Source organism: Osmia lignaria, chromosome 3, assembly GCF_051020975.1.
Source record: "Osmia lignaria lignaria isolate PbOS001 chromosome 3, iyOsmLign1, whole genome shotgun sequence".
Taxonomy (NCBI): domain Eukaryota; kingdom Metazoa; phylum Arthropoda; class Insecta; order Hymenoptera; family Megachilidae; genus Osmia; species Osmia lignaria.
In genome coordinates this window covers 5146496-5171892 of record NC_135034.1, presented here as the reverse complement: position 1 = coordinate 5171892, position 25397 = coordinate 5146496, and the positions used below count along the sequence as shown (strand labels likewise).

The window sequence follows — 25397 nt, the reverse complement described above, 5'->3', positions numbered from 1 at the left end:
TATGTACAAATTATAAATTTCATTATGTATTTATATATATGTATATACATGTAACATACACAAAGACGCGTTAAGACATTATTAATATGCTACAATTGATGCGTGATACATATATAGAGGGTAGGCCACGCAACTGTTTCAGGTGACAACTCCGTTATTAACGCATTTATGAAAAAAAAAAACAGTTGTGTGGCCCACCATGTATATGCTTGAAAGCACATTACCGTGTCGCGTGTGTAAAACCGAATAATCTAATAATTGTGATATCCACGAGAGGAACCCTTTGCACCTTTAGATCTTCTACCATACATTTTCCTCTTTTCTCGCTCTACTCTGAAAAAGCACATATACATCCAATTTCCAATCGTGTACAAATGTACGCTAGCACATATACATACACAAGAAGAAATGAAGTTATAAAATCTGCGTAAAGGTTCCTCTGAAGAACACTGTATCTAATATATTTTACAAGAATCGACAAAACCTAGCTCCGCTTCTATTATGATTAATGATGGAAAAGAATATCGTTTTTACGCCCCCCGATTTTCTCTTAAACATTCACAGAAATTACGGACGTTAAAGGATTAACAAAAATCTTCTTCACCCTCATACGCACGTTATTCGTTTGATGCACAACTTTCATTCTCGCAACGCGTTATCCTGTTTTCAATCATTGTCGAAATGAGAGATCAATCTAAACGAATTACTTTACATTTTGTACATCGCGCAAATGTTGTTCTCCATCTGGAATTCGCTACAATCGATTAGTTAACGCGCCTAACAGAACGAACCTTCCTCTACAATGTTCGTAAAAAATATAATATAGAATATATCATTGCGAGGAACTTAGATTTTCTGAATAATGGATTACGCTGGCAAAGTATTTCAATTGTCGACTGATCTCATCATACGCTTTTCCGCGGCATATACTGATTTGATTCTCACATTCAAGAACGATGCACCTTTTTTAAACTGAACTTACGATTTTCACTTGAATGATAAACTTATAAGCAAATTTGAGATAACAACTTGCATTTAAACGATCGGTACAGACGAATCTGACAAGCAGCTAGAAGAGAGTAATTGCTTACAATTTATTTGAAAAATAAGTGCGTGGAATAACTATCAATTACGATCAAAACGACAGATGATTTATAATCGAAATTCCATTTCAAGATTCGAAGCTTTTCATTTAAACATTTTCTATTCAGAGCTCTCAAGATGATTATTTTAAGTGGTTAAAATCTGAAAAAACAGCTTCTTATTGTATCCAAGTATACAAGATAGAGATACGAGTTGAAGCACTTTGCCAATTTTCCTAGTTTGAATAGATAAATGGCAGTTATGCTTCTTATTGGAAATAACACTGCTATAACGATATAATAGCCCGACAATCAATAACAGTAGCTGTATTACACGCCGCCTAACAATAGAATCCATAAAATTTTCACATTTCTAACATTTCTTACATCATCGCCGGTTTGTTTCGCTTTACATATGCAATAATTGTTCATCGCCATCGTATAAAATCAGACTCAACAGTATACTGTGCTCTTAGGTCGCGTAACAAATTTTCGTATAGCGTAGACGATACGACCAACATTATTTTCACTACAGTTAACGTTACACGCTTGCAGAACGCGTTTTACAATGAATTGTTCGTATGCAAATTAAACGTGAATCCTGTCACGAATACAAATCTATTCCCCTCAAACGTATGCACGCAACATAACTTTACAATTGGAATTCTAAACTTCGCGAGATTCGATACCACGCCGATAGCAATACCATGATTATTAGATTCATTAAAGTTTATCTTACTTAGCATAACACCAGCCATGTATGTATATCTCTGTTTAGGAATTTTTACATTGTTGAAAACTTTACGGGATAAATCAATTAAATCACAAGAGCTACACGATAATAAAAATAATCTATAATTCACTCAATCATATCTCAACGAATTCGCTAAAAAAACATTCCGTGATAAAGCTGATTTTTATCAAACAAGTACCCTGTGTACAATTAACAAAATTCTATGCTTGGAGCACATGTTTCTCAGGGTATAAACTAAGAAACACAAATACATATTTTACGTTAATTACGATTTAAGTTAAAATTTGTTAAAACTTGTTAAAACTGTGATGGTTTTCATTTATCCATAATATTATTTATAAGCAATTGTTTGCTAACGATATAATCAATTTATCTTTGTTCCATTGAAACTAAATTGATTTCTGTAAAATAGACACAAGTTTGAAAATTTACATGTGCTCGGTTAAAACGTATGGCGCGTCTATTGATGACCTTGTTCTGAGGTATGTTTGCCTGTGTTACCGAAGAACATTATATTTCTGATTACCAGGACATTTTGTCGACGAATATACAACTTAGTAATTTTATCGTGGTGGATACCGAATTTGCTGTTGCATATTCTTCACTGAATGATCCTTCATCTCGTTCGGGTTGTACATCATTGGTCCCTAAAGAACATTATTTGTTTTTCAGTAATAAATCAATAACAAAATCTCGTTGAAATTATAAACGATGATATCATAAATTTGTTAAACCATTCTCACTATTCTTACACAATTTCTTCCTAAAACAAAGTTACATAAACTTAGGAAATTCTGTTCTTTTTTCGTTATATTATATATTCATAACTTACATAACTGAATGTGACACAAAGCGTAAAAATGTTGAATTTGCAATTAATGTGAACATACATTGCGAGGCCAATACCAATAATACATCCTTCACCAAGCTTTCCCATAGTTTTGCCATTTAAATTTCACAATAATAAAGTGCTTGATATAATGAGTTTAAGCTTGATTTAAGGGCGAAAGCTATATGGCTATGAATTAAGAAAAAAATTTTATCTTAAATCTATTAAACTGTACAGAGTATCTTTTAAATGGCTCTATTTGTCTCTAAAAACATGAATAAAGTACAATGCTACTTGTAATGAAAGCACCAAATAAAATATACTCTGTATATATAACTATATTATAAATTTTGTATGAAAAGTAATAAGTTAAAATTTCTATCATATATTGATGAATAATATTTATAAGTGATCACCTCTGAAATGAAAAATGTTTAATGCCGCTGGATTACCTTGTTCCGTTGGAGGAGACGCGGATCCTTCATAGTGTAGCTCTGCACCTCTCGCGATAACGAGCTGGTTGAGCTCCATCGAGAGAGCTGTATGCCATATACAACACACAATCTTATCTCACTAACCAATACTTGCCCTGTTACTATCATTAAGCATCAAAGTATGCAAGGATGCAACACCGACGTTTATTAAATGTAATAATAGGTATTCGACTTCTTTGCAACAACATAAACTTCTTCTTTTAATGAAAAATTAACAGTACAAGAAATTACAAAGTTATCAGAAATATAAACGGTTGGTATTGCAAATCTCTTGCAGTGTAATGAATAAAAATGTGATATTCTATATAAAAAGAAAAAAAAATAATAAATAATCATGCTGAAAATATGAAATTATAAAGTAAATATACTAATGCATTATTTTTAGTGTCCTGTACCATATGTTAGACTATGAACCTAAATAACCCTTGTTGGTATACTACTACCAAAAAGTCGTGTAGGTGCAAAAGAAAAGATTTTGAAGCAGCGTCAAGCTGTAATGTGATATTTAAAAGAAGGTAGAATTAAAGAACACATGTAAGACAAAAATATGTTAAACAACAACTTATCCAACAATTGTACTTCACTTTCTACCCTATCTTTTTCATTGGAAATTTAACTGGTTGAAGTATCTCAGCAGATTATAGACATACTGAAAGTTGTTGCATCAAACGCACACGCGCACAATATTCATACTATCACTCGTGCTATTAAATAAATATTACAAACCATGCATGCACAATGATAAAGAACAATATATATAAAATTAATAAAATAGTCCTTACTATCAGCAACAATTATTATTTGGCTACATCATTCTGCCTCCCCGACTGCTTGCAAAGGAAACATAAAAAGAAAGGTGGATTAAACACAGGTTTGCAAATAAGAGAATATCTATTGTGATCTTGGAAAATCTAATTAGTACGACAAATGATAAAGTATGACGCAGGAAGCACACAATTTTTAGATGAATAAAAATGAAATTTTAAATATATGTATTTGTTTATATCGTTCGATTGGATCATTTGAAAGAAACAAGACCTATTCAAGAATTCGATTGCTTTCCATTACACAATTCAAATAGCCATATGAACGATTAACTTTTATACAAATAAACAATTAAGAAGACAATTACGATACTTTTGGACAAATAGAGAATGCACAAAACTAAGGGAAATTTACGGCATCTACAAGTTCTCATCACGTATATAGTTCTAAAAGACTTGAATGAGAAAATAACGTGTTAACATTACAGTTCCAGAAACACGTTCAAAATACAACTAAGCTGCATACCAGCATACTGCAGCCATAACATAAAGATAATTAGGGGGACTGTGTGTAATGGGTTTGAAATTGTAGATGTACACGTGAAACTGTATTGTTAATGTTTGTGGTAACAAGACACGATTCAATGTACATAGAGGTTTCCAAATATTAATTTTAATATGAAAAACTTACCCCTTGAGATGTATTTTCGGAAACATTTGTGGAAGGTGCAACTGGAGTTGAGGTAGGCGTTAAAAAGTCCACAGGAGCATTTGGATCATTGACTAGAAAAATTCAAACACACATTTAATTGGAATAAAGAATAAAAATAGGCTAACATTAATCAAAAACAGAATCAGAGGTTATTAAAAGTTCACCTGGAGCAGGAATGAATAATTGAGGCGACGAGGCTGCCATAGGCACAAGTGGAGATGTTACCGGAGTTGGTATACTCGAAGGCGGTGCATTATTTTTCATACTGTTAGGATTCATTACGTCTATGTAGTTAGCGCGCATACTTCTTCCCTTCGGTAATTTAAACTTGTTCACTGTTGATTCGTCAGCTTGTGAAGGTGGTTGAGATAGTTGAGTCGGTTGTGGTGGTTCAGAGGTATGTTCTGCCACAGGTGCTCTAAATCCCATATCAGATGCTTTTGGAGGTGGAGCTAATGTTGTAGAACTGCTATCTACGTCTTCGTCTTTGTTCATCCATTTTTTAGCAACAGGATCCCAAACAATCTGTTGTAGAATTAGAAAACAATAGGAACATAGATTTCTTTACTTGAATAGATGAAACAAAGATAACGCCATTTGTGCAAACTATAGGGCTCAAACAATTGTACTATGTCCAATCTCGTGTGTTAGAAACGAAATTTAAAATGTTAAGCCAGAATATATCGATAATTCATTAGCTGTTAATTAAATGATCTAACATTGAATTATACTGGCCTTTTCCTCTCCCATCATAAAAGGCATCATAATAGACGTTCAATTACCATAAGTACCCGCGTGAGCCCTTAAGCGACATAAAACATAAAACCATCTATCGTAATCTTTTAATAATCTATGAAAAAATACAATGTATTTTGAAAATCTTACCGTCGGATTATTGTCATCCGGTAGAATCATCTGGTTCCTTGGTTTTGGGGCAAGCTTGCTAAAAAGACCACCGAACCAAGAACCTCCGCTATTAGAAGGTTTCTTCTGTGTTGACTTTTCTGGAACATTTTTAGCCGTGGCTCCCGATTTCGAAGTTTGTTTCGGAGTCTCGAGTGCATCCAATTCTTCCAATGGATCATACTGTTTTCTTGTAGACGGTGTCATAGAAATCATTGGTTGAGACGGCTGAAATAAAATATACAAATCATCATCGCAAAGTTGTTCCGGCAAAGTTGATCACTTTTTACTGCAATAGTACAATTTTATCTTCATAATTTTAGCATATTTTATAAACAATGAACAATTTTCGAAACGTTTAACTACTACAGTAAATAGTGAGAAACTTTGCTTATATTATAAATGCATTTACAATCAAGACGTATAAATATATCTATTTGCAATAAACAATAAAGAGGATCAACTATCAAAAATTCAGAAAAATGAATAACATGTGAAACTTTATTATATACTTAATATTAACAGACTTATATACATAAATGATATCTAAAACAGAAAATAAGAACTATAAATCACGTTCTGTTTTTTCCTATCAAAGATCCCCACTAATTAATCACTCACACTTTTTTAAATAACATGACACAGTCATTTGCCAGACATGATTTTATAACGGAAGAACTTAATATGTCTTGCAATTATCACCGCAAATGCGTAACAATATCATACTTTTAATATCTAACAAATATACTATCTACTCGCAATTTATGGGAACATCAATGTCATACGTTTTAGAAAACATATTTTTGAAAGGAACGTCCGTGGATTCGGTTGAATAAAAATCAGTTTTAAAACTAACTGGTAAATCTATCGGATAGGTACCACCGAATATTAGCGGTTTATACCGACGCAATTCGGTGGAATACTTCGAAGAATTCGAATGAGACCATACATCTACCGTGTCACAAACAACATCTTTTCTTCGAATGTGCGGGGCTACTCTCCTCATTTTTTTATCCTCAAAACTGCAGTACTGTCTTAGAGTTTGAGTTTCATTTTCAGAAACTGTAAGTGTTTCGTTTTTTGAACTTGAATCAAACTTTGAAATAGACTCCAACTTTACTTTACTAAACTGAATATCTAAATCGGTGGTCGTTGACAAAGTCAAATCATTTTCTTCTGTTTGGTCCGATACTTTTTCTCGATTATTCTCAGTTTTTCTTTTAACTTTACATTTTAAAAAAACTGGGGGTTTCAAAGAGGGTGGTTTTGTATACCTGCCGTCTAATTTCTTTCTTTTACTTATACTTTTTGGATCAATTTTATCATTAGATAAAATTTTTGGATAATTTGCATTGATTTTTGGATACGTTATAAGCTTTTTAGATTTCACATATTTATCGTCTAGATTGGTAGATCTATAAGGATTAGAAATCAAAGACATGCCCGCCGAGACGTTAAAATTAGAATCAGATGAATGGGAAGCGATGCATTGGTCTGAATCGGTTAATACTTTGCGCCGTCGTAATGAGCTAATATTGGTGTCATCCAATAACCACTCAGGATCGAGATTACTATCCGGAGTAAGCATGTAATTACTTACTTCAGGAGTGGGTGTTTTTTCTTCCCTTTCCGTCTGTCCACATGCAAGCATCAAGAAAAAGGTGAAAAACATGTTATTCCTATATGTACATATCATTCATTACCACTGTTAAATATACTGGTGAATGAACAAAATAAGCTTAAAACATTTGGATGCATAAAAGCATGCATGTAAAGGAGATGTTCAGTGATAATGTACATGTAATAATATGAAACGTATGAATGCAATACTTATGATCATGTATCATTATGATGCAACTGCTACGATTAATTTACCTCATAGTTCCATTTTTCCTGTTGCTGTGAATTATCGATGTCACCTTGTTCCGAAGGATACGATGTATGAGTTGATTGATGTTGCCAATTGGTAACGGTGCTTTCGTTTCTTCCATAATTATTCTGATAATACGAATCCAATAACTCCAAATGTCTCCAATAATCCTGCTGTTGAGATTGTTGATATTGAGACGATTCATCGGTATTCGTTATGTACTGTAAGCTTTGATCGTATGCCTCTGGCACGTTGGACGGCAAAGATAAAGGCTGCCAGTCTGATTGCACATTACTCGAAGCTACTTCCATCATTGATGTTGGACCTTCTCTGTATTCGGATTGCATCGTGTTCGATTTTTGTTTCGTTTCCTGCATTCCTATATTTGGATTGTACTGTGATATTTTTGATTGTGGAACGTAACCTTCATTTTCATTAATTTCTCCAGACTGTAAAAAAAAAAGAGATAAGAATATATATTTTCTTCTTTTACAATGTGAAAATAAAATAAGCTTCATCTCTTGCTTAAACTTACCTGAAATTTGCCCACAATTTCAGCTAAATTATTAAACCATGTTAAGGTTGTAGCTTCATCTACGGATTCTTTATAAACTGGATCATGGTATCTAATTCTGTCTCCTAAATTGTACACTGCATCGATGAACGATTTCTTATACTTTGACGGTTCATTGGCAATATTTATTGCAATTTGTTCTATGTACAACAAAGCTTTCTCTATTAATCCATGATCAACCATTTTTACCGCTAAATCAAATTTAAACGTTTGAAGATCCACCAACGTGAATCCTGGCTCGCTAAGATTTCTAGCGTATTCATATATTTCTGTAAGCATGACTGCTTCTGTCGACAGAAATGTATTGTATGGTTTATGATGATTTGCACCAATTAACACGAGTTTCGCATTACTCGCTTCGTAAGCACCAAAGTCAACTTGCGCAAGTATGTAACAAAAGTGTGCAGCGTGAATATCTCCTCGTACAGAAAGCGTGTCCCCGAGGGTCGTAATCGAACGACGATTGATTTCAGGATTGGCAGACGTATTCGATATGATCATAGCCAAATGAGGCCTCCAATCATCCCATCGTGGATCTGATATAGCGGTAACAGCAGCCGGTGTACGGCCGGAATGAAGTTGATACAAAGTTTGCAGCGGATCGTGATACGGTAAACTATTAGCAAAACGTGTCATCACAGATGCATGAGTACGTTTATCTAATTTACTAGCCAAGAAAAGTGCATGTCCCCAAAGTCCTTCGTTCATTGCATATTCTGCATAGAAAAAGGAACGAAACACGTTTAAATGATTCTTATATATTGAATTAACACACCAAGTACACATACCTAGAGCTTCTTGAACCAATCCATAAAGTAGCGTATTTCTAAACTCGTCTGTTATTTGTTCGACACTTTTTCGTGGTTTACTTTCGACTTTCTCAGAGGTTGTAGCATCTTGATTACTTTGAACACTATCTCCGACAGTGGCACCTGATCTTTGCGATATCACCGATTCCCTTCTTCCTGAATCCTTTTGTTTGTTAAGATCGTAAGGATATGCATCTTTGTTTCTAAGTAACAACGCTGCTATATCAACGCCAACAACATTCTGAAAAAATTCGCAGAGTTACGTAAAAACACACTAAGCATATATATATTTAAAAAGTGTCACTTACTCCATTTTGTTGTATCAACATAATCATCAGTTCATACAAAAGTATATACGAAGCACAATCAGTCATCTCTTCGTTTGATGCTGCTTTTTTAATTTTGCTTTCACAATACTCAATAATAGTTTTCTTATGAGTTACACCCCTGCATAGAAAAATATATACTAATTAATATCTAAGCATGCATATCTGTAAAGTACAAACTATAGCATAGAAAATTATAAAAAATTCAAGCAACTAGAAAAACGCATGCTTAGATCATAGATATATTGATTACACTTGCTTGATTAGAGGTCCAGGATAAGCTCGTAAGTCTCGTGTTACAGAATCGTGTGAAAGTAAACTATCCAATCTAATAATGTCAATTTTGGCTCTTTCACCATCAGTTGGATAATTTGGATGTACATGTATTAGAGATCCAATTGAAAAACTCCCTAAAAATAAAATACTTGAATAAAACGTATTACTCCATAATCTGTAGAATACATTTTAAATAATTTTAGGCTATACCGTATACATGAGAAACGGAATACTTGGATGGCGTCATTCGTGCCGAAGTAGTTATCGAATCTTCAAGCATAGACATATCCCCTATAGTTCGTTTATCACCTGTCGTTCTGAAAAACATCGGTTTCACTTTAGTACGACGACATAATAATATAAAATCGCAACAGAAAAAGCAATAGTAATGATCATGAATCTCCTTTTACTTATGAAGAAAAAGAAATCTATATTTAAAGTAATTACTACTATCTACAGGGTGAAGAAGACAGATTATGTTTGAAAAAATCTACAAGGATAATAAAAATTAGAACATATTTCTACCGAAGGACCTAAATGTCTAACTTAGAAAAAAAAATTCTTTTTACAGCATGACGGTTTTATAAACTACATTGCTACTAAAAACAAAAGATCAAATTTGTAATATTTGAATAGTGTCGAACCGAGAGAATTCTCCCGGTCTCACCTATGTAAATTTCGATAACTTGAATTCTGTCTTCGTTGTGGACTTCTGGTCCATCCAGGATACCCGAAATACGGAACATACAATGCTTTGTTCGGTGAATGGAAGCATGCACTTGGATTTGTAAAAAATCTAACACATAATTAATATTATAAAATCTATAGAAAAACAAAGTCGGAATATTCAGATCCAATTGCTTTCTTTCTTTGTGTTCTTTTTTTTTTTTTTTTTAAACATTTACCTTTCGTCGCAAGAGCTACGTCCCGAATGAACACTTGCTCTATCTTCTGGATAATTAGTTGCACCTCGAGATATGTGCTGCTGCTGCTGCTGCTGCTGCTGGTGTTGATTAGCATAATATTTATGATACCATTCAGAATAAGCAGCAGGATTTGTACGTCGTAAATTTTCTATATACGCATAATAATTACTAGCATAGTGAGCACCATAATCATATCCAGGATATCCACCTATATCACAGAATTATGTATGTTATTTATTTGATAAGAAAAATTTAATCAAATACCCGAAAATGATTTATCTACATACCATTATAGCCGTAGTAAGGATCTCTTGCTCGCATATAATATTCTCGATCTCTGTCGTTGTAAGAAGATCTACTGGATGGCCTAGATCTATATAAAGATACACGATTAAACTAACTCTATATTCGACAATTGTTCTATAAACTGAAATAAATAAATACCCTCTGCTATAAGGATCATCGTAATATTCTCGTCTGTACGGATCTCTTATATCGTAATCTTCGTATCGTCTCGATCGTCTTTCATCCCTTCTTCTATCGCGATCAAGATATTCTCTAGAATATCGTGAATCATAGTCTCTAATTTCTCTATCCCTGCGACGCGGATCGTCTCTTTCTTTTCTGCGATCCTCGGGTCTCCTTCTGCCGTCTCTCTCGTCCAAATCTTCTTTACCTCTACTTCTTCTCTCGATCTCTTCCCTCGCATGCCTATCCAGATCATCGCGACTATGGTGCTTGCGATCGTCTTCTCGAAATGGAATTTCTCGACGGTCGAATTCATCGCGCACAGCGTACGTTCGATCACTTTCTCCTCCACGACGACGATCATAATAATAATCATCGTCGTACTCTCGTTCACGATCATAACTGCAATCAGATCATTGGAAAATTGTTACAATAAACTTTATTAAATATATGTACGTTTATTTTATTAAAACACTGACTATGTGCTTTTTCGTTCGTATTCGTATCGCCGTCGTTCCGAGCTACTGTCACGACGTCTTTCTCTACTATCGTCTCTACTATTCGCAGATCCTTCATCATCCTCGTCTTCGTAGGAATCTCTACGATTCGATGATGCGGCAACTCCCTGATTTTCGCGTACGGAAGCACCAACCGCTTCTTCGCGTTTGTTTCTTGAATCGCTAGTTTGGTCTTGCAACGTAGCTGAAATTAAGAATATGGATTATTCGTTCGAAAATATAAATTTTACATAAGTAGAAAAGTTTCTCTCACAGCCTGTAGAAGCGATTTCTTGAGAACCTGTAACTATCCTGCCATTCGGTCTGTCGTCGGAACTTTGAATAACTTCATTCGGAGATGCACCTCCTGGTATCTGTCTCAGATTTTCATTAGCTTGCTGAGTTGGATCTTCAGGTTCGTTACCCCTTCCAGGTACCTCCCGTGTTTCGCTAGGTTCGAGCATGATCTGTGCTTGAGGCATATGCCTTTCCTCCCCAGAAGGATCGTTGCGAGACTGCTGCGGAGGTAGAGATCGTTCTCTGCCAGATGGATCGTTTCGACGCTCCATCGTATCAGAGTCTGAACGTAAAAGCAACGATACGTTTCTCTCTTGTCCTGGTGGTACGTCACGACGTTCTGATCTGTCAGATATATTTCGTAACTGAACAGTCTGCTCCTGACCGGAAGGATCGTTTCTTCTTGGATCAGATAGCCTTTGACCGGATTGAATATACTGTTCCTGTCCGGTCGGATCGTTTCTCCGTGGATCTATGGAACTCGATTGTCCTGGTACTTCTCGCAAGAAAGGAATGTCATTAGGCACTTCATCGTTTTCGTCGTCTTGACTCGGCGGTGTAGGTTCGTGTTCCTGATGAGAATCTGTTAATTCTCCAGTTTCCAAAAATGTATTCCTATCGTTTGTCGCAAACTCATAATTATCTGGTACCTGTTCCGATTGAAGAAGCGCATGAGGTCGTGCTGACTGCGGAGCAGAAGGTACCTCGATATTATTCACTTCTTGCCTAAAATCGCGCGCGTTAGTTGTTTCCTTGATTGGATTCACAACCGGTTTCGGATCGTTATCTAAAGTTTCCTTATTTATGGAATCTCTAGAGCCGTACATATCGCGTTTTTGTAACGACGGCGCAACTACTTCTAAATTAACAAATTCTGAAGGCTGTTGAATATTTTCATAATTCTCTACATTTTGTTCGGTAACCCATTCTTTGGGCGGGCAAACATGATCCTTCGAATACCAGGTATTATCCGAAGAATGCGGCAACGCAGCTTGACTGTACCACTGATCGTATCCACTTTGTGCTACATTATCCATTGGCTTAATATTTGACATTTGATATGTATTGACCACTGGATGTTCCTGACTAATAACATTTTGATTTTCCGGAGGTAGTAAAGGTAGTAAAGAATAATCCAAAGGTAAACCGGGTATATTATCAGGTGTGGTACTCTTATAGGAAGCTGTATTTTGATTCCATGCATCCTCAGACATAACAGGATTTCCTTCTTTTGTTTCATTTTGATTTTCTAAATGTTTGTTCAGTTTAGTACCAAGATTTAATTGTTCTAATTTTGCTGGTAATTCTTCTGTTGAATTATTTTTTCCCCGTTCTACTGGTTCGCTAACTAGATTAAAATCATTGCTTTCCTGCATGGATACATTTTCAGAGCTAGCAACTGTTGATATAGTTTCAGGAGTAACAGACACGTTAAGTCGAGAATCTGGTAGTTGTGGTTTAACAATATTTGGTTTCGCATGTATATTAGCATCCGCAGAGTTTAAAGAATTCGGATGTAACGAAGGAATAGATTTTTTTCTTTCATCATCTGTACTAGGTTCTGTTGTTGGAATCGCATTAGGTAAAGTATGATGAGATAATGTATGATTCTGTTGCCAGTCACTTGTTGCAAGAACAACAGTTTTATCTTGTTTAACGATTTCTTCTGATAAATTATTATTTTCTTGTTGCTCCTGCGACCACCGAGTTGAATATGCGTCATCTGTGTGTTTCCACTGCTGTAAAGCATCTACACTTCCTGCTTGTGACCAAGAAATAAATTCATTACTGCTATTATAAGCCTGTGCTGGTTGTTGACTTTGACTGGATAATACATTTTCGCGATTTTGGCTGTTTCTACGAGAAGCAGATGCGGTCACTTGATTGGACCAGTTATTTGCTTCATTTATGGAATGTTCTCTATTTTCGGTAGAAGATAAAAGGTGCTGATTTGATCTACTTTGTTGTAACGGTGGTACACTTTGATTACCCGTATCATCAAAAGTGTACACCTCCTTTTCTGTTTTTGGATCTTGTACGTGTCCTGGCAAACTAACATGACTTTGCCAATTATGAGGAGTCATTAAATTTGTTTGATCAGGCTTGTTCCAATTATAATTACTACCAACTAGAGCAGGACGCGCTGCTTGATCTTTTTGTTGTTGAACATTTGATATTTGTTGTCCATAAGGAATATTTTTAGACTGTTCACTTGTCCATTGAGATTGATCAAAATTCAGAGAACCAGATTTGGTGGACATTGCCTGTGGGGGTGGTGGTGGATACTGCTGATATTGGGTATAATTTGGGTAAGGTTTAAAGGTGTCCGAATGGTTTGAAGTTGGCAGCCTATTGGCAACTGTTGTTGGTGCATTTCTATCTAGCATCAAGTTCTGGTTGAGTAAATCTGACTTGTTACCATTAACATTTTGATAATAATGATCTTGAACAGAATTGGAAATAAGTTGCCCTTGAGTTGTATACGAAGGTACATAATGCTGTTGCTGCTCTTGCTGTTGAGGCTGTTGTTGCTGATTATCTGTTGTTTGTTTGTCAAAGTCCCAATTCCATGAATTATTCCAAGGATCAGTTTGTTGTTTTGACTGATTCACAATGGGTGGTTGATGTTGAATAGAATCATTTGATGGCATTTCTGAGAATACTCTAGATACTGGATTCCATACATTTTGATTATGAACTCCATATCCTAAATTGTGATCTACCTTAGACCTGGTTGGTCTGGCTCTATAAGGATTCTACAAACATGTTTGAAATGTTAAAACATAATGTAACATTTGTTTAACTTTATACAATAGCTTTGAACACAATATTTTACTTACACTCATACTGCCTTTAGGATCACTTGCTTCTTATTTTTGTAAAACCTATAAATCATCAATCAATTTACATGCTATAATCTTTTAATTCCTTTAACATTTAAAGTACATTTTTGAAGAATACCAATAAATTAATGAACTAGAGAAAAAAATTTTTTAAAAAAGAAACCTACATCTAAGTCATTAGAAATCCGTTTTTTACAATTTAAATAATCCTTTTCGCGAATATGTAAAGATTATGTAAATACATAAGATATTTAGTGAAGATCAAGTAAATTAAGAAGCTGATTGATATAGGCGTTAAAAATTGTGAAATCTGTTCGAGTTCGTTAATCAGTTTCGACAAGTTGTATTGGGAATAACAACCTTGGCTTCCGTGCGACAAATCTCAAAATTATTGCAATTATGTAACAAAAATCATGAGAAAGCAATTTTTGTATACAAATAACGCTGTAAGCATATGGGAGAAAGTTAAAATATGTAGGATTAAAATCATCACGTTGAAAACCAGGATACCAGCTGTGATATCCAACTTAGCGTTCAGGGACCTCTCGTACGTTCACTCACCTAGCTATCGTTCTGGCACTGGTGTCCATACGCGAATATAAGCATTATTTTCTTCCACGGAACATTCGAATCGTCACTTTGGATGATTCGATCGTTTTTTATCGTTGTAAATTGAGCTTTTACAGGAATAAAAGGAAAAATTCTAGGAAAACGGACATTTTACAAATACTATAAGAAAAATGTGGGTTAAGCACGTCACGAATTTTTCTCGTTGACTTTCCACGCGAGCAGAACCATAGACGCGTACAGCGCGGACGCGTTGATCTTAAACGTCAAAGAGGTTTCTAGTAGAATCTCGTTAGATGGCATTACTACATAATTTAAAAATTTTCATACGTTGCAAAAAAATACGAAAACTCTCCGTTCCACGAAACCTTACTGTAACTAAATGACAAGTTTTCGTTCTTTTTGCGCATGTTATTCGATTTAACTCTATACATTTTGTAATCTATGATAAGGCGCATGTGCTTTTACGACGACCGTTAGGCGAAAAGTGTATACTCAGTGTGCAGAAAGTTTAGTCATAACATTATGCACATTATGCACATTCACCGTATACACATTATTACCGACCATGTATATGCCCACGAGGGCAGAAATAGGCTGTAGAAAGATGTCATAATCGTACTTTGAAATTTTCCTAGGTAGGTTGTCGAGCTGCGCGTAACGCGGTCGGTATAAAATTCACTTTACAGTGTTGGTAACAGAATATGTGGAGATTTCAAAGAGTTCCACGGTAACTGACGTGGTATCCCAAGAGTGGACGTTTGACGCATTGGTCCCACACGGTGGCCACTTTTGTGTAAATGGATTTTAGGTGGTGAAGTTCCATTCCTTTCACAGATTTTAACATTTTTTTTTTATATTTCTGCTGAGAAATTAAATTAATTTTTGGAAAAATGGTATTGTTAACGATGATTGCAAGGATAGCAGATGGTTTGCCACTCGCGGCAACTATGCAAGAAGACGAACAGGTTAGAAATCTGTTATCATGAAATGTCAATTTGGTATTAACTTCAACAACATTTTATAAATAATTGTTCTGATAATGTCAAATTGAATTAAATGATGTTCGATCGTATAAATATACCAATATTCATCATTAAAATACCTAATTATGATATTCTTATTTAATTATCCATATTTAACTGATTTTTATTTGGTATGTATATTTTCCATTTTTAATTTCGCCATACTATAATTATTTTATGTAGCTGCATGTAATGATGTTATTTTTAATTTATGTTATAGGTATGGTACATTGAATAATTCAACATGTTTTCTTAAATGTTTTTAGAGTGGAAGGAGCATTTTAGAATATCAGAATCAAGCAAAGATGTTATTTAGAAAGTTGGGACCTCAATCTCCAGCTAGATGTACTATAGAAACAGGCCCATATTTATTCCAGTAAAATTACTTCACAGCTATAACATATTTATAAGTTTTCTTAACAGCAAATTATTAATCATCTGAATTTACAGTTATTTAATTGAAAACGATATATGCTATTTGGTATTATGCGAAAGAAATTACAGTAAACGTGTGGCATATAGTTATCTTGAAGATATTGCACAAGAATTTCATTCTTTATATGGAAAACGCGTTAATACAGTTACCAGGCCTTATAGTTTTATCGAATTCAGTATGTATTCATTTCTTTATCCTTTCACAACATTTTTTTCAAAATAAATTTTATTTGTGCAATATATTTAGCAAGTAATAATTTTTTCTCCCAGATACATATATTCAAAAAGCAAAGAAAGTTTTTCTGGATGGTAGGTCAAGGAGAAATATGAATGCACTTAACACTCAGTTGCAAGATGTGCAAAGAATTATGGTTCAAAATATAGATGATGTTTTACAAAGAGGGACAGTTCTTTCAGGTATCAGTGCAGTTCATTTTTAAATGAAATATTTCTTTCATAGGAATACTTTTTATTACATTGTAATATATTTTACAGAATTAGACACAAAAACGCAAAATCTCTCCATGTTATCACAAAAATATAAAAAAGATGCAACTCACTTAAATAGCAAATCAATGTATGTAAAAGCTGTAGCTGGGCTTGTTGCATTTTTAGTCTTCCTGCTGTACTTTTTTGTTCTTTAGTTGTTCAATTTAATTTATCAGATTTGTTATTATTATGTAAAGACTACTAAAGTTTTCAACTGCTCTGTTTTTTCCAAATTAGCACTTTACTATGAATTTACTCTTTGGTATAATGTATTTAATTTTTAAGTCTAATACAGTGTACATAAGTTGTATTCAGAGAAAAAAACTAGTCACAAGGAATACAATGGTATTGATACTATTCAATAGACAGTATCATATATTGTCACCTAATAAATATAACAATTGTTTAAATATTGTATCATCATCTTTAATCCAGTTTAATAAAAAGTCATGCTAACAATTTCATTGAAATAAAAGACAATATGTACAGCTACAATTATGTTATACAATAACCGTTCGATAATTCATTTTCGAGACTTTAGAGGTGGACCTTTCCAACAAAGAGGAAATTATCATGCATCAGTAGCATGCGTGTTTCTTCGCAGTTTGTTTGCAGCGTGCAAATTAAACATAACGCAGCCACGCATTCGTTCATACGTACGTGTGCTGAGTAATGCGGTGAGTATGGGATATTTCTAACACGGAACTATCGAGCGATTATTGTATTAGTAATTGAACCACTACTATTATTTTATTTATAAATTGTGAGAATCGATGTTATTTTCTTATATTTATTTAAAGCTGTATTACTTTTATTTTGTATGTAACTTATAAATTTTACAAAATTCTGAATAAGAAGTCATATTTATTCTTGTGATTGTATTATTCTCTGAAGTATAAACGGTAATAGATTTATATTTTTGGAGAGGGAACCAATGAGGATGTTACATTAATTATGTATTGTCACTAATGTTATTACATTTGTACATCATTCAGTTGTATTAATATACTGAAGTACATTATATTTACAATAAAAAAACTGAATTTGTATATTCATATGTTTAATCGAAAATAATAATTTACATGTAAATTATGTTTGTCTATACAATATAAAACATTTTACTGTTATGTTTTAACTAATTCGTCATAATATGGTATGTTAAAACCTGATAATTGTTTAGCTTTGCAATCATCATTCATATTTTCGTCTTCAGGTTCCGAAGTATCAGAATTGAAGAAATAATTTACAGTTGAGGTTTTTCCTTCTTCTGTATCGATTTGATTATATTTTCGTCTTTTCTTTCTCAATATATTGTTATTACTTTTACAATTTGAAGCACATACAGCTTCATCATCTAAAATATTATCTAATTTATTATTAAACTTCCTAACGTTAATTACAATAATAACATAAATGAGTAACATACCAGTATCTATAATTTCATATGCATATGAATGATCTTTCAAAATTACATATATCGTTGGAAATTCTATTATAGTCTTATTTTCTAAATTTTCTTGCAATGTACATGTAACATCCAATTCATAAAACCTAGTAAATAACAATTTGTTATTTAATGGTTTATATTCTGTAGACAAATTTAATGTATTTACCTTAAATCTGACTTTGCAATCTTCTCTGCCTTTAAAAGAATTTTTATTCCAGATAAACCAGCTGCTTGATAAAACTGTAATCTCTCATTTAAACGCATTTTTAAATTTAATTCTTCTATGTCATTCTTGTTTTCTAATGACTTAACAGGATCTAACATTTCTTCAATGAGTGTTGATAATCTTGTACTGTCTAAAGCTCTGTAATCATTGTAATATGACTGACCATGAAAATGGCTATAATACATGTATTCTAGAGATGTTACATTCTACCTTTCAGTAACCCATTTTGTATGTTCTGCTTGTGGAAAGATCCATTCTATCCTCCAATACAATTCATTAGTCTTCCAGTTTAAAAATGTTGTATTACTTTGATGCCTACTAAAATTTTGTGGCATAAATTGCAAATTAATTGTCTTTTTAAATGCAGCTGCCCTTAATTTAGTCAGATGCTAGAAGAATATCATTTAAAACACGAGTACTATGTTATTCATTGAAAGAAATATATAAAAATGATAACTAACCACTGGTAAGTTATTTTGCCGTGTGCATTTTTTTGATGGATCTCTTTTAAGTTGATCTACTGTCCTACCGACTTCCTCAAGAAGTCTATAATCTAGAAAGTAACAATTATTATTTGAAAAAACTTTGAATTTTGGCCAAAATAAAGTAAATACATATTTATATAATTTATACTATTTACCACTTAAAATATCTAAGTCTGTAAACGAGTTTAATCGTACAAATTTCGTTTTATCTCGAATGCCGTCGCATTCTAATTCTTTCTTATGAATGTTTACACACTGAAGACAACAGGTTCTAACCTCGCACTTGGGACACGTGTACCTTGCGTTATTCACCCCGCATACCTCGCAGTCTTCAAGTCTAAAAGTAACAGCTATTTTAATATATATGTATATAACAAAGAATTGGGATAAACGTAACATCTATGTAGATAAACTAATGTAATAAAAATATTTATCAATGTAATCATACTTCTCACTGGACGTCGCCATGTTAGTATTCAATGACCGCCGTCAGTGACTACAGATGCTAAAGACTGGACATGCTATTGTTTTCGAGGGGTAATGAGTTATAGGGATCCCAGACAACCCAGGATGTAATCAGAACGGTATGCATACAGCACCGCCAGTGCTGAGGGGTCCCTGATACCCCAGATGCAATCGGGTCGGTATGTACAGAGCGCCAATGGTGCTTCGGGGTCCCAGATACCCCAGGACGAAATGAACTCGGTATGTAGACAGCACCATTGACGCAACGGGGTCCTAGACACCCCATATGGAATCAGGGTCGGTATGTACAGAGCGCCAATAGTGCTTCGGGGTCCCAGACACCCCGGATGTATTCATATCGATACGTATACAGCACCACCAGTGCTAAGGGGTACCTGATACCACAGCAGGATATCAGGTCGGTATCACCTCCTGTGGCTCGGGGGGCTCAGAATACGGCCACGGTATCCCCTGCCTGTCGTAAGAGGCGACTAAAAGGGGGATGTAAAGGTGCGAGTAAAATGTAAAGAAATAAACAAGTTAAATAGATATAACAATTGTAAAATATAAAAATTAATGGTAGTATTGTACTATTTCGCCATTTGTTTGGTTTTTATGTCTTATATTTCCCTATTTCCTATCAAATCCATCGCTATCCTGCATTCACTAATTCCCAATTGTATTTCGCTAGATCCGGTCAAACCCATCACTATTCCGAACAAGTGAGTTTCACGATTTGTTCGATTTTCGTTCTTATATTTCGCTAGATCCGGTCAAACCCATCACTAGTCCGAACAAGAGAGTTTTACGATTTGTTCGTTCTTCGTTCTTATATTTCGCTAGATCCGGTCAAACCCATCACTATTCCGAACAAGTGAGTTTCACGATTTGTTTGTTTTTAGGTCTTATATTTCGCTACTTCCGTGGGGTCCCCGAAACCCCAGATGCTACTGTCGGTATGCAGAATCACCGGAACTTTGGGGTCCTTAGAAACACGCGACAGTATAATTTAGATATACAGAATCAACGGTGCTTGGGGTCTTTAGAACCCCGAGACAATATAATTTAGGTATACAAAATCGTCGGTACTCGGGGTTCTTAGAACCCCAAGACAGTATAATTTCGGTATACAGAATCGTCGGTGCTTGGGGTCTTTAGAACCCCCAGAGTATATAATTTAGGTATACAGAATCGGCGGTGCTCGAGGTCCTTAGATCCTGGAGACAATATTTTTTAGATATACAGAATCAACGGTGCTTGGGGTCTTTAGAACCGCAAGAAAATATCATTTAGGTATACAAAATCGTCTGTGCTTTGGGGTCTTTAGAACCCCGAGACAATATAATTTAGGTACACAAAATCGTCGGTGCTTCGGGGTCCTTAGAACCCCGACACAATATAATATAGGTATACAAAATCGTGGGTGCTTCGGGGTCTTTAGAACCCCAAACGATTTAACTTTGGTAGGCAGAATCATAATTGCTTCGGGGTTCTTAGCACCCCTAGATGATATCTTGGTATTCAGACAAATCCGCCGCTGTTTCGGGGTCCTTAACACCCCTCGATGAAATCAGGCTCGAACGTAGAGGGCACAACTAGCATAATATTCGTACTCGAATTTCTTTCCGGAGTTTATTTAATTTACCTCATTTATCTTGTCCCGGGTGTCGTAAAGACATCTGAAATTATTTCATTTTCTCCCTCTTTATAGGCCAAGACCCATCCCTTTTAATTATTAATTATTTTATCCTCCTTTATGGGCCAAGACCCATGCTCCCTAACTATTTCTTATCCTACTCCTCTCTATGGAATTTCTTCATTCTTTTTATGAGCTTATCCTTATAGCACTGCATCCCTCACATCACTGTTTTCCTTACATCTCCGTATCTTTTACATCCCTTAATTCTTTACATCCCTCCAACCTTTATATCTCTGCATCCCTTACATCCCTTATGTCCCTGCAACCCTTATAGCACTGCATCCCTCACATCACTGTCTTCCTTACATCTGCGTATCTTTTACATCCCTCCACCCTTTATATCTCTGCATCCCTTACATCCCTTATGTCCCTGCAACCCTTATAATAAATATATTACAAAAGCTGGTTCGAGTAAAGGTAAGTAAAGGTAAGTAATTTTTGAATTATTAATTTTTGAATTTTCAATTTTGTGCCCTCTAGCGGCAAAAATGTGAACTAAAATTTCGACCTCGCGTCAGCGCCATCTGGTTTTAGAAAAAGGAACTAAATAATGCTGGAATTTTGGCCCTCTAGCGGCAAAAATGTGAACTAAAATTTCGACATCGAGTCAGCGCCATCTGGTTTTAGAAAAAGGAACTAAATCATGCTGGAATTTTGGCCCTCTAGCGGCAAAAATGTGAACTAAAATTTCGACCTCGAGTCAGCGCCACCTGGTTTTAGAAAAAGGAACTAAACCATGCTGGAATTTTGGCCCTCTCGCAGCAAAAATGTGAACTAAAATTTCGACCTCGAGTCAGCGCCCTCTGGCGGTAAAAAGAGGAACTAAATTTCGCAAAAATTCAGCTCGATGTTGTGCTTTTCGGTGCAGGGATGTAAAGGATGTTGAGAAGTAAAGGATACAGGAATATAAGGGTTGCAGTGATGTAAGGAATGCAATGATATAAAGGATGCAGAAATGTAAGGGATGCAGAAATGTAAGGGATGCAATGATATAAAGCATGCAGAAATGTAAGGGATGCAGGGATGTGAAGGGTGTTGAGATGTAAAGGATACAGGAATATAAGAGTTGCAGTGATGTAAATGATGCAGGAATGTAAGGGATGCAATGATGTAAAGGATGCAGAAATGTAAGGGATGTAGGGATGCACAGTGCACCACCAGTGTTTCGGGGTCTCAGACACCCCATGATATGAAGTCGGTATGCACAGACTGCCGTTTCTGCTTTGGGATCCCTGAAACCCCAGGATATCATGTCGGTATGCATGGAGCGACAATAGTGCTTCGGGGTCTCTGACACCCCAGGATATCATGTCGGTATGCATAGAATGCCACCAGTGTTTCGGGGTCCCTGACACCCCTACTGGGTGCAACCCCCGGTGTTTAAAAAAGGATATCGAACTGAATACTACGGTAAAAATACTGTATAGTCTTAATGTTTATTTATTAATTTTTATACATAGATAATTACTTCTTATGATCTAATGTTCTGTGGAAAGGTAAAATTGCAAATATATGTACATCAAAATATAGACAGTTTAGCTCTATTTTTTCGTTGATTTTGTTCAGCAGCAATACTTTTTTGGGATGCTCTTAGACCAATGAGTTCTTTTTGTTTTTCGTTATATTTCATCATGATGTTGTTGTAGTGAACGCTTCCCTTTACATGTTTTGTCAATGATTCTTTCAACTTCGTCGATTCCTTTTCTAATCTTAAAATATTTTCACCAATTTGGAAACTTGCTACATTTAACTGTCGGTTAGACTCTGCTTTAAGATTATTTTTATTTTTTGAAATAGTTTTCTGTGTTTCAGTTTTAGCTGCAAAGAAATGTTCATACATTTAATATAATGTTCAAAGAATGTTAAATACAATGAAATTAATGTTCTATAAACATACGTTTATCGCCTAAAGTTGCATTTATGAAATTAAATACGTTATTTTGTTCTCGCTCCTTCTCCCTTTGATATTGTCTTTCTCTTTGTTGTTCTAATTTTTGTTGTTGTTTTTGCATTCTACGTTCAACTGAAAATAAATTTTTATCTCCGCCTGCATTTTCTCGCAGTTCCATACAATGGTCTAAAAAGAAATATCTTTTGCTGAAAATATTTGTACATAGTAATGTTGTGAGTAATAATGCAAAATATAGTATCATACCTAATGATTTCCCAGCTGGCAATACTGTTGCTTCAACAGGTTCTATTCTACCATCTGATCGTTTTCCAAGACCAGTTCCTACTACATATCCCATCTGAGCCATTAATTTACTACCTATACCACGTGTATGTTTCTCCCAATTTCCTATCGGTGCATTACTTTCTACCGAGAGAAGAGATGTGTGAATTACTTGGTCCCTGGAATACTCTGTCAGGTCATTTTCACTGTCAGCATCATCAGATGTGTCTGACATTTCCAAGTCTGCATCACCTATTCCAGTAAACATTATAAATTAATAACATATAACTGAATTTGAACGAGTATACATATAATTACTTTATAAGATATTAACCAAGAGGTAAAAGATGTTGTAAACCAACTTCTATGATGTTACCAGTTGCTTCAAATTTAACTCTAAAGGGGTCACCTTCTTTATCTGGTATTTTTAATACAACACATCTGTGCCATAATTCATTCTTTTGTTTTGCTAGTACTCTACTACCCATTTTTATACTCTGAAAATCAGGCTCTCTGTAAATAAAGATACGTATATTTTTTATGTACATATTTCAATCATTAAGTATCAATAGGGTTTACCTATATTCTTGTATGCTAGATAATGGTACTAGTTCACCATGTGAAAAGTTACAATCCTCATCAGAAAATTTACATCTTCCATCTAAGTAATAAGGACATGGAAGCATCTCTCTATGCGTTGGATTTAGAAAAAGTACCCTGACCTAAATAATAGTTACACTGTACATATGTATTCAGAATCACATGAAAAATATAAGCACATAAAACTGACTGTTTCTAAAACCTATGCTTCAAAAAATTCATTCAAATTAATAATATAAATAACAAAATTTAATATTATCAAAAGGTTTTTTCTTACCTTTATATCTTGCATATTTTTTATTTCTGTATCGTCATTCTGATAAACAGAGGATACCATAGCATTATGATAACCGATACCTCCCCAACTGCTACCATGAGGAGCTCTACATTTCATACCTTCTAGCTGCCTCAACTCTTCCTACAAGATGAACTTGCACCGTATAATTGTGTCATTGCTATGCCATATACAATACTTGAATACTGACTTCTATATTATTGGAGTCACCATCTTGTCTATCCAGTTCAGTGTTTTGAGAATCATTTGAAGTGTTCTCCAGTTCTGCCTGATTAATTTACATTAAAAAATATAACATGAAATTATTTCTATATATCTTTTATACGTGCATTTTCTTAATAATTTTGTAATCACCTTAAACAAGGCATATTCTTTTGCCAATGGATCTTCATCTTCATTACTTGAATCCTCTAATTTAGACGTGTTTCCTACATTAGCCATTTCAACACTCTGTAAGCTTTCTTTTGTTAAGTTAATAAGTTCTTGGATATCTGACTGTAAACTTAACAAATTATCCCTATCAGTTTCTTGCGTAGTCGTAGATAAGGTTGCTTGAACTTGAGTCAGCTAAAATATTTAGAACGAATATTTCAGATAAAAAATAAACGTAAATATAAGAATGGCATGTAAGATCATCTTTTTGCATAAAGAAAAGTCATTTGTATCTGCCTACCTGCTGTTCATATTGTGCAATAGCTTCTTTTAAGCTTCCTGCGTCAGCCATGATAATCTAAATTATTTTATTTTATATCAAGTTCAAAATTTCTGAAGAAATACACGGGTTTGACACTTTGTGCCTAACTCCTTTACTCCTCTTTGGTTTAACGATCGTAGTGGCATTGACTATAGCAGTGACTACAGACACAGAAAGACTGGACGTACTTTTATCCACGCGCGGTTTCACATACCCCATGAAGTCGATATGACAGTCTGTCATTTCGACCGTAGCACTATCTATACAAAAGCGGCTCAAACTACTTGACAACTTACCGACAACTGAATTTAAAACCCTTCAAAAACAGAGGCATGTCCAATCTTGTTGGGTCTGTAATCACTGTTTCAGCAAC

General features: G+C 34.6%; 5 protein-coding genes across 15 annotated transcripts; 1 reads left to right on the top strand and 4 right to left on the bottom strand.

Moving 5' to 3' along the window:
* Positions 1-165: 165 nt before the first annotated feature.
* On the bottom strand, positions 166-15320 carry Sec16 (endoplasmic reticulum export factor secretory 16). 9 transcript variants are annotated; one of them, XM_034326711.2, is made up of 19 exons: positions 14986-15318; positions 14422-14466; positions 11559-14337; positions 11267-11489; positions 10764-11189; positions 10607-10692; positions 10299-10527; positions 9604-9710; positions 9371-9527; positions 9100-9238; positions 8771-9032; positions 7944-8698; positions 7414-7857; positions 7139-7171; positions 5521-5766; positions 4800-5160; positions 4615-4706; positions 3118-3204; positions 166-2483 (listed from the first exon to the last, which is right to left on the bottom strand). In XM_034326711.2, the coding sequence occupies exons 2-19, from the start codon at positions 14425-14427 to the stop codon at positions 2400-2402; spliced, it is 6516 nt and encodes a 2171-aa protein (XP_034182602.2). In that variant the 5' UTR covers positions 14428-14466; positions 14986-15318; the 3' UTR covers positions 166-2399. The 9 variants fall into 9 exon arrangements, with proteins under 9 accessions (XP_034182602.2, XP_034182603.2, XP_076549431.1 ...); XM_034326712.2 differs by having other exon boundaries at positions 9377-9527; positions 14986-15315; XM_076693316.1 differs by lacking the exon at positions 3118-3204 and adding an exon at positions 3942-3989 and having other exon boundaries at positions 9377-9527; positions 14986-15314.
* On the bottom strand, positions 5773-7132 carry LOC143308255 (uncharacterized). The gene has a single exon (XM_076693321.1). It carries the CDS (start codon positions 7124-7126, stop codon positions 6290-6292), a length of 837 nt encoding a protein of 278 aa, XP_076549436.1. The 5' UTR covers positions 7127-7132; the 3' UTR covers positions 5773-6289.
* A 362-nt stretch (positions 15321-15682) lies between the features above and the next one.
* Sec22 (vesicle-trafficking protein SEC22) lies at positions 15683-17763 on the top strand. Of its 2 annotated transcripts, none has more exons than XM_034326727.2 (5): positions 15683-15959; positions 16283-16392; positions 16467-16627; positions 16722-16868; positions 16947-17744. In XM_034326727.2, exons 1-5 carry the CDS (start codon positions 15885-15887, stop codon positions 17093-17095), a joined length of 642 nt encoding a protein of 213 aa, XP_034182618.1. In that variant the 5' UTR covers positions 15683-15884; the 3' UTR covers positions 17096-17744. The 2 variants fall into 2 exon arrangements, with proteins under 2 accessions (XP_034182618.1, XP_076549437.1); XM_076693322.1 differs by lacking the exon at positions 15683-15959 and adding an exon at positions 16026-16147 and having other exon boundaries at positions 16947-17763.
* On the bottom strand, positions 17099-19659 carry LOC117605413 (box C/D snoRNA protein 1). 2 transcript variants are annotated; one of them, XM_034326725.2, is made up of 7 exons: positions 19547-19659; positions 19254-19435; positions 19075-19166; positions 18824-19002; positions 18554-18751; positions 18367-18491; positions 17099-18294 (listed from the first exon to the last, which is right to left on the bottom strand). In XM_034326725.2, exons 1-7 carry the CDS (start codon positions 19564-19566, stop codon positions 18065-18067), a joined length of 1026 nt encoding a protein of 341 aa, XP_034182616.2. In that variant the 5' UTR covers positions 19567-19659; the 3' UTR covers positions 17099-18064. The 2 variants fall into 2 exon arrangements, with proteins under 2 accessions (XP_034182616.2, XP_034182615.2); XM_034326724.2 differs by lacking the exon at positions 19547-19659 and having other exon boundaries at positions 19254-19537.
* A 3032-nt stretch (positions 19660-22691) lies between these two features.
* On the bottom strand, positions 22692-25388 carry LOC117605432 (zinc finger CCCH-type with G patch domain-containing protein). Its single transcript, XM_034326777.2, has 9 exons — positions 25004-25388; positions 24685-24897; positions 24521-24598; positions 24313-24453; positions 24015-24157; positions 23770-23948; positions 23418-23687; positions 23160-23339; positions 22692-23080 (listed from the first exon to the last, which is right to left on the bottom strand). Exons 1-9 carry the CDS (start codon positions 25052-25054, stop codon positions 22782-22784), a joined length of 1554 nt encoding a protein of 517 aa, XP_034182668.1. The 5' UTR covers positions 25055-25388; the 3' UTR covers positions 22692-22781.
* Between the last annotated feature and the right edge of the window lie 9 nt (positions 25389-25397).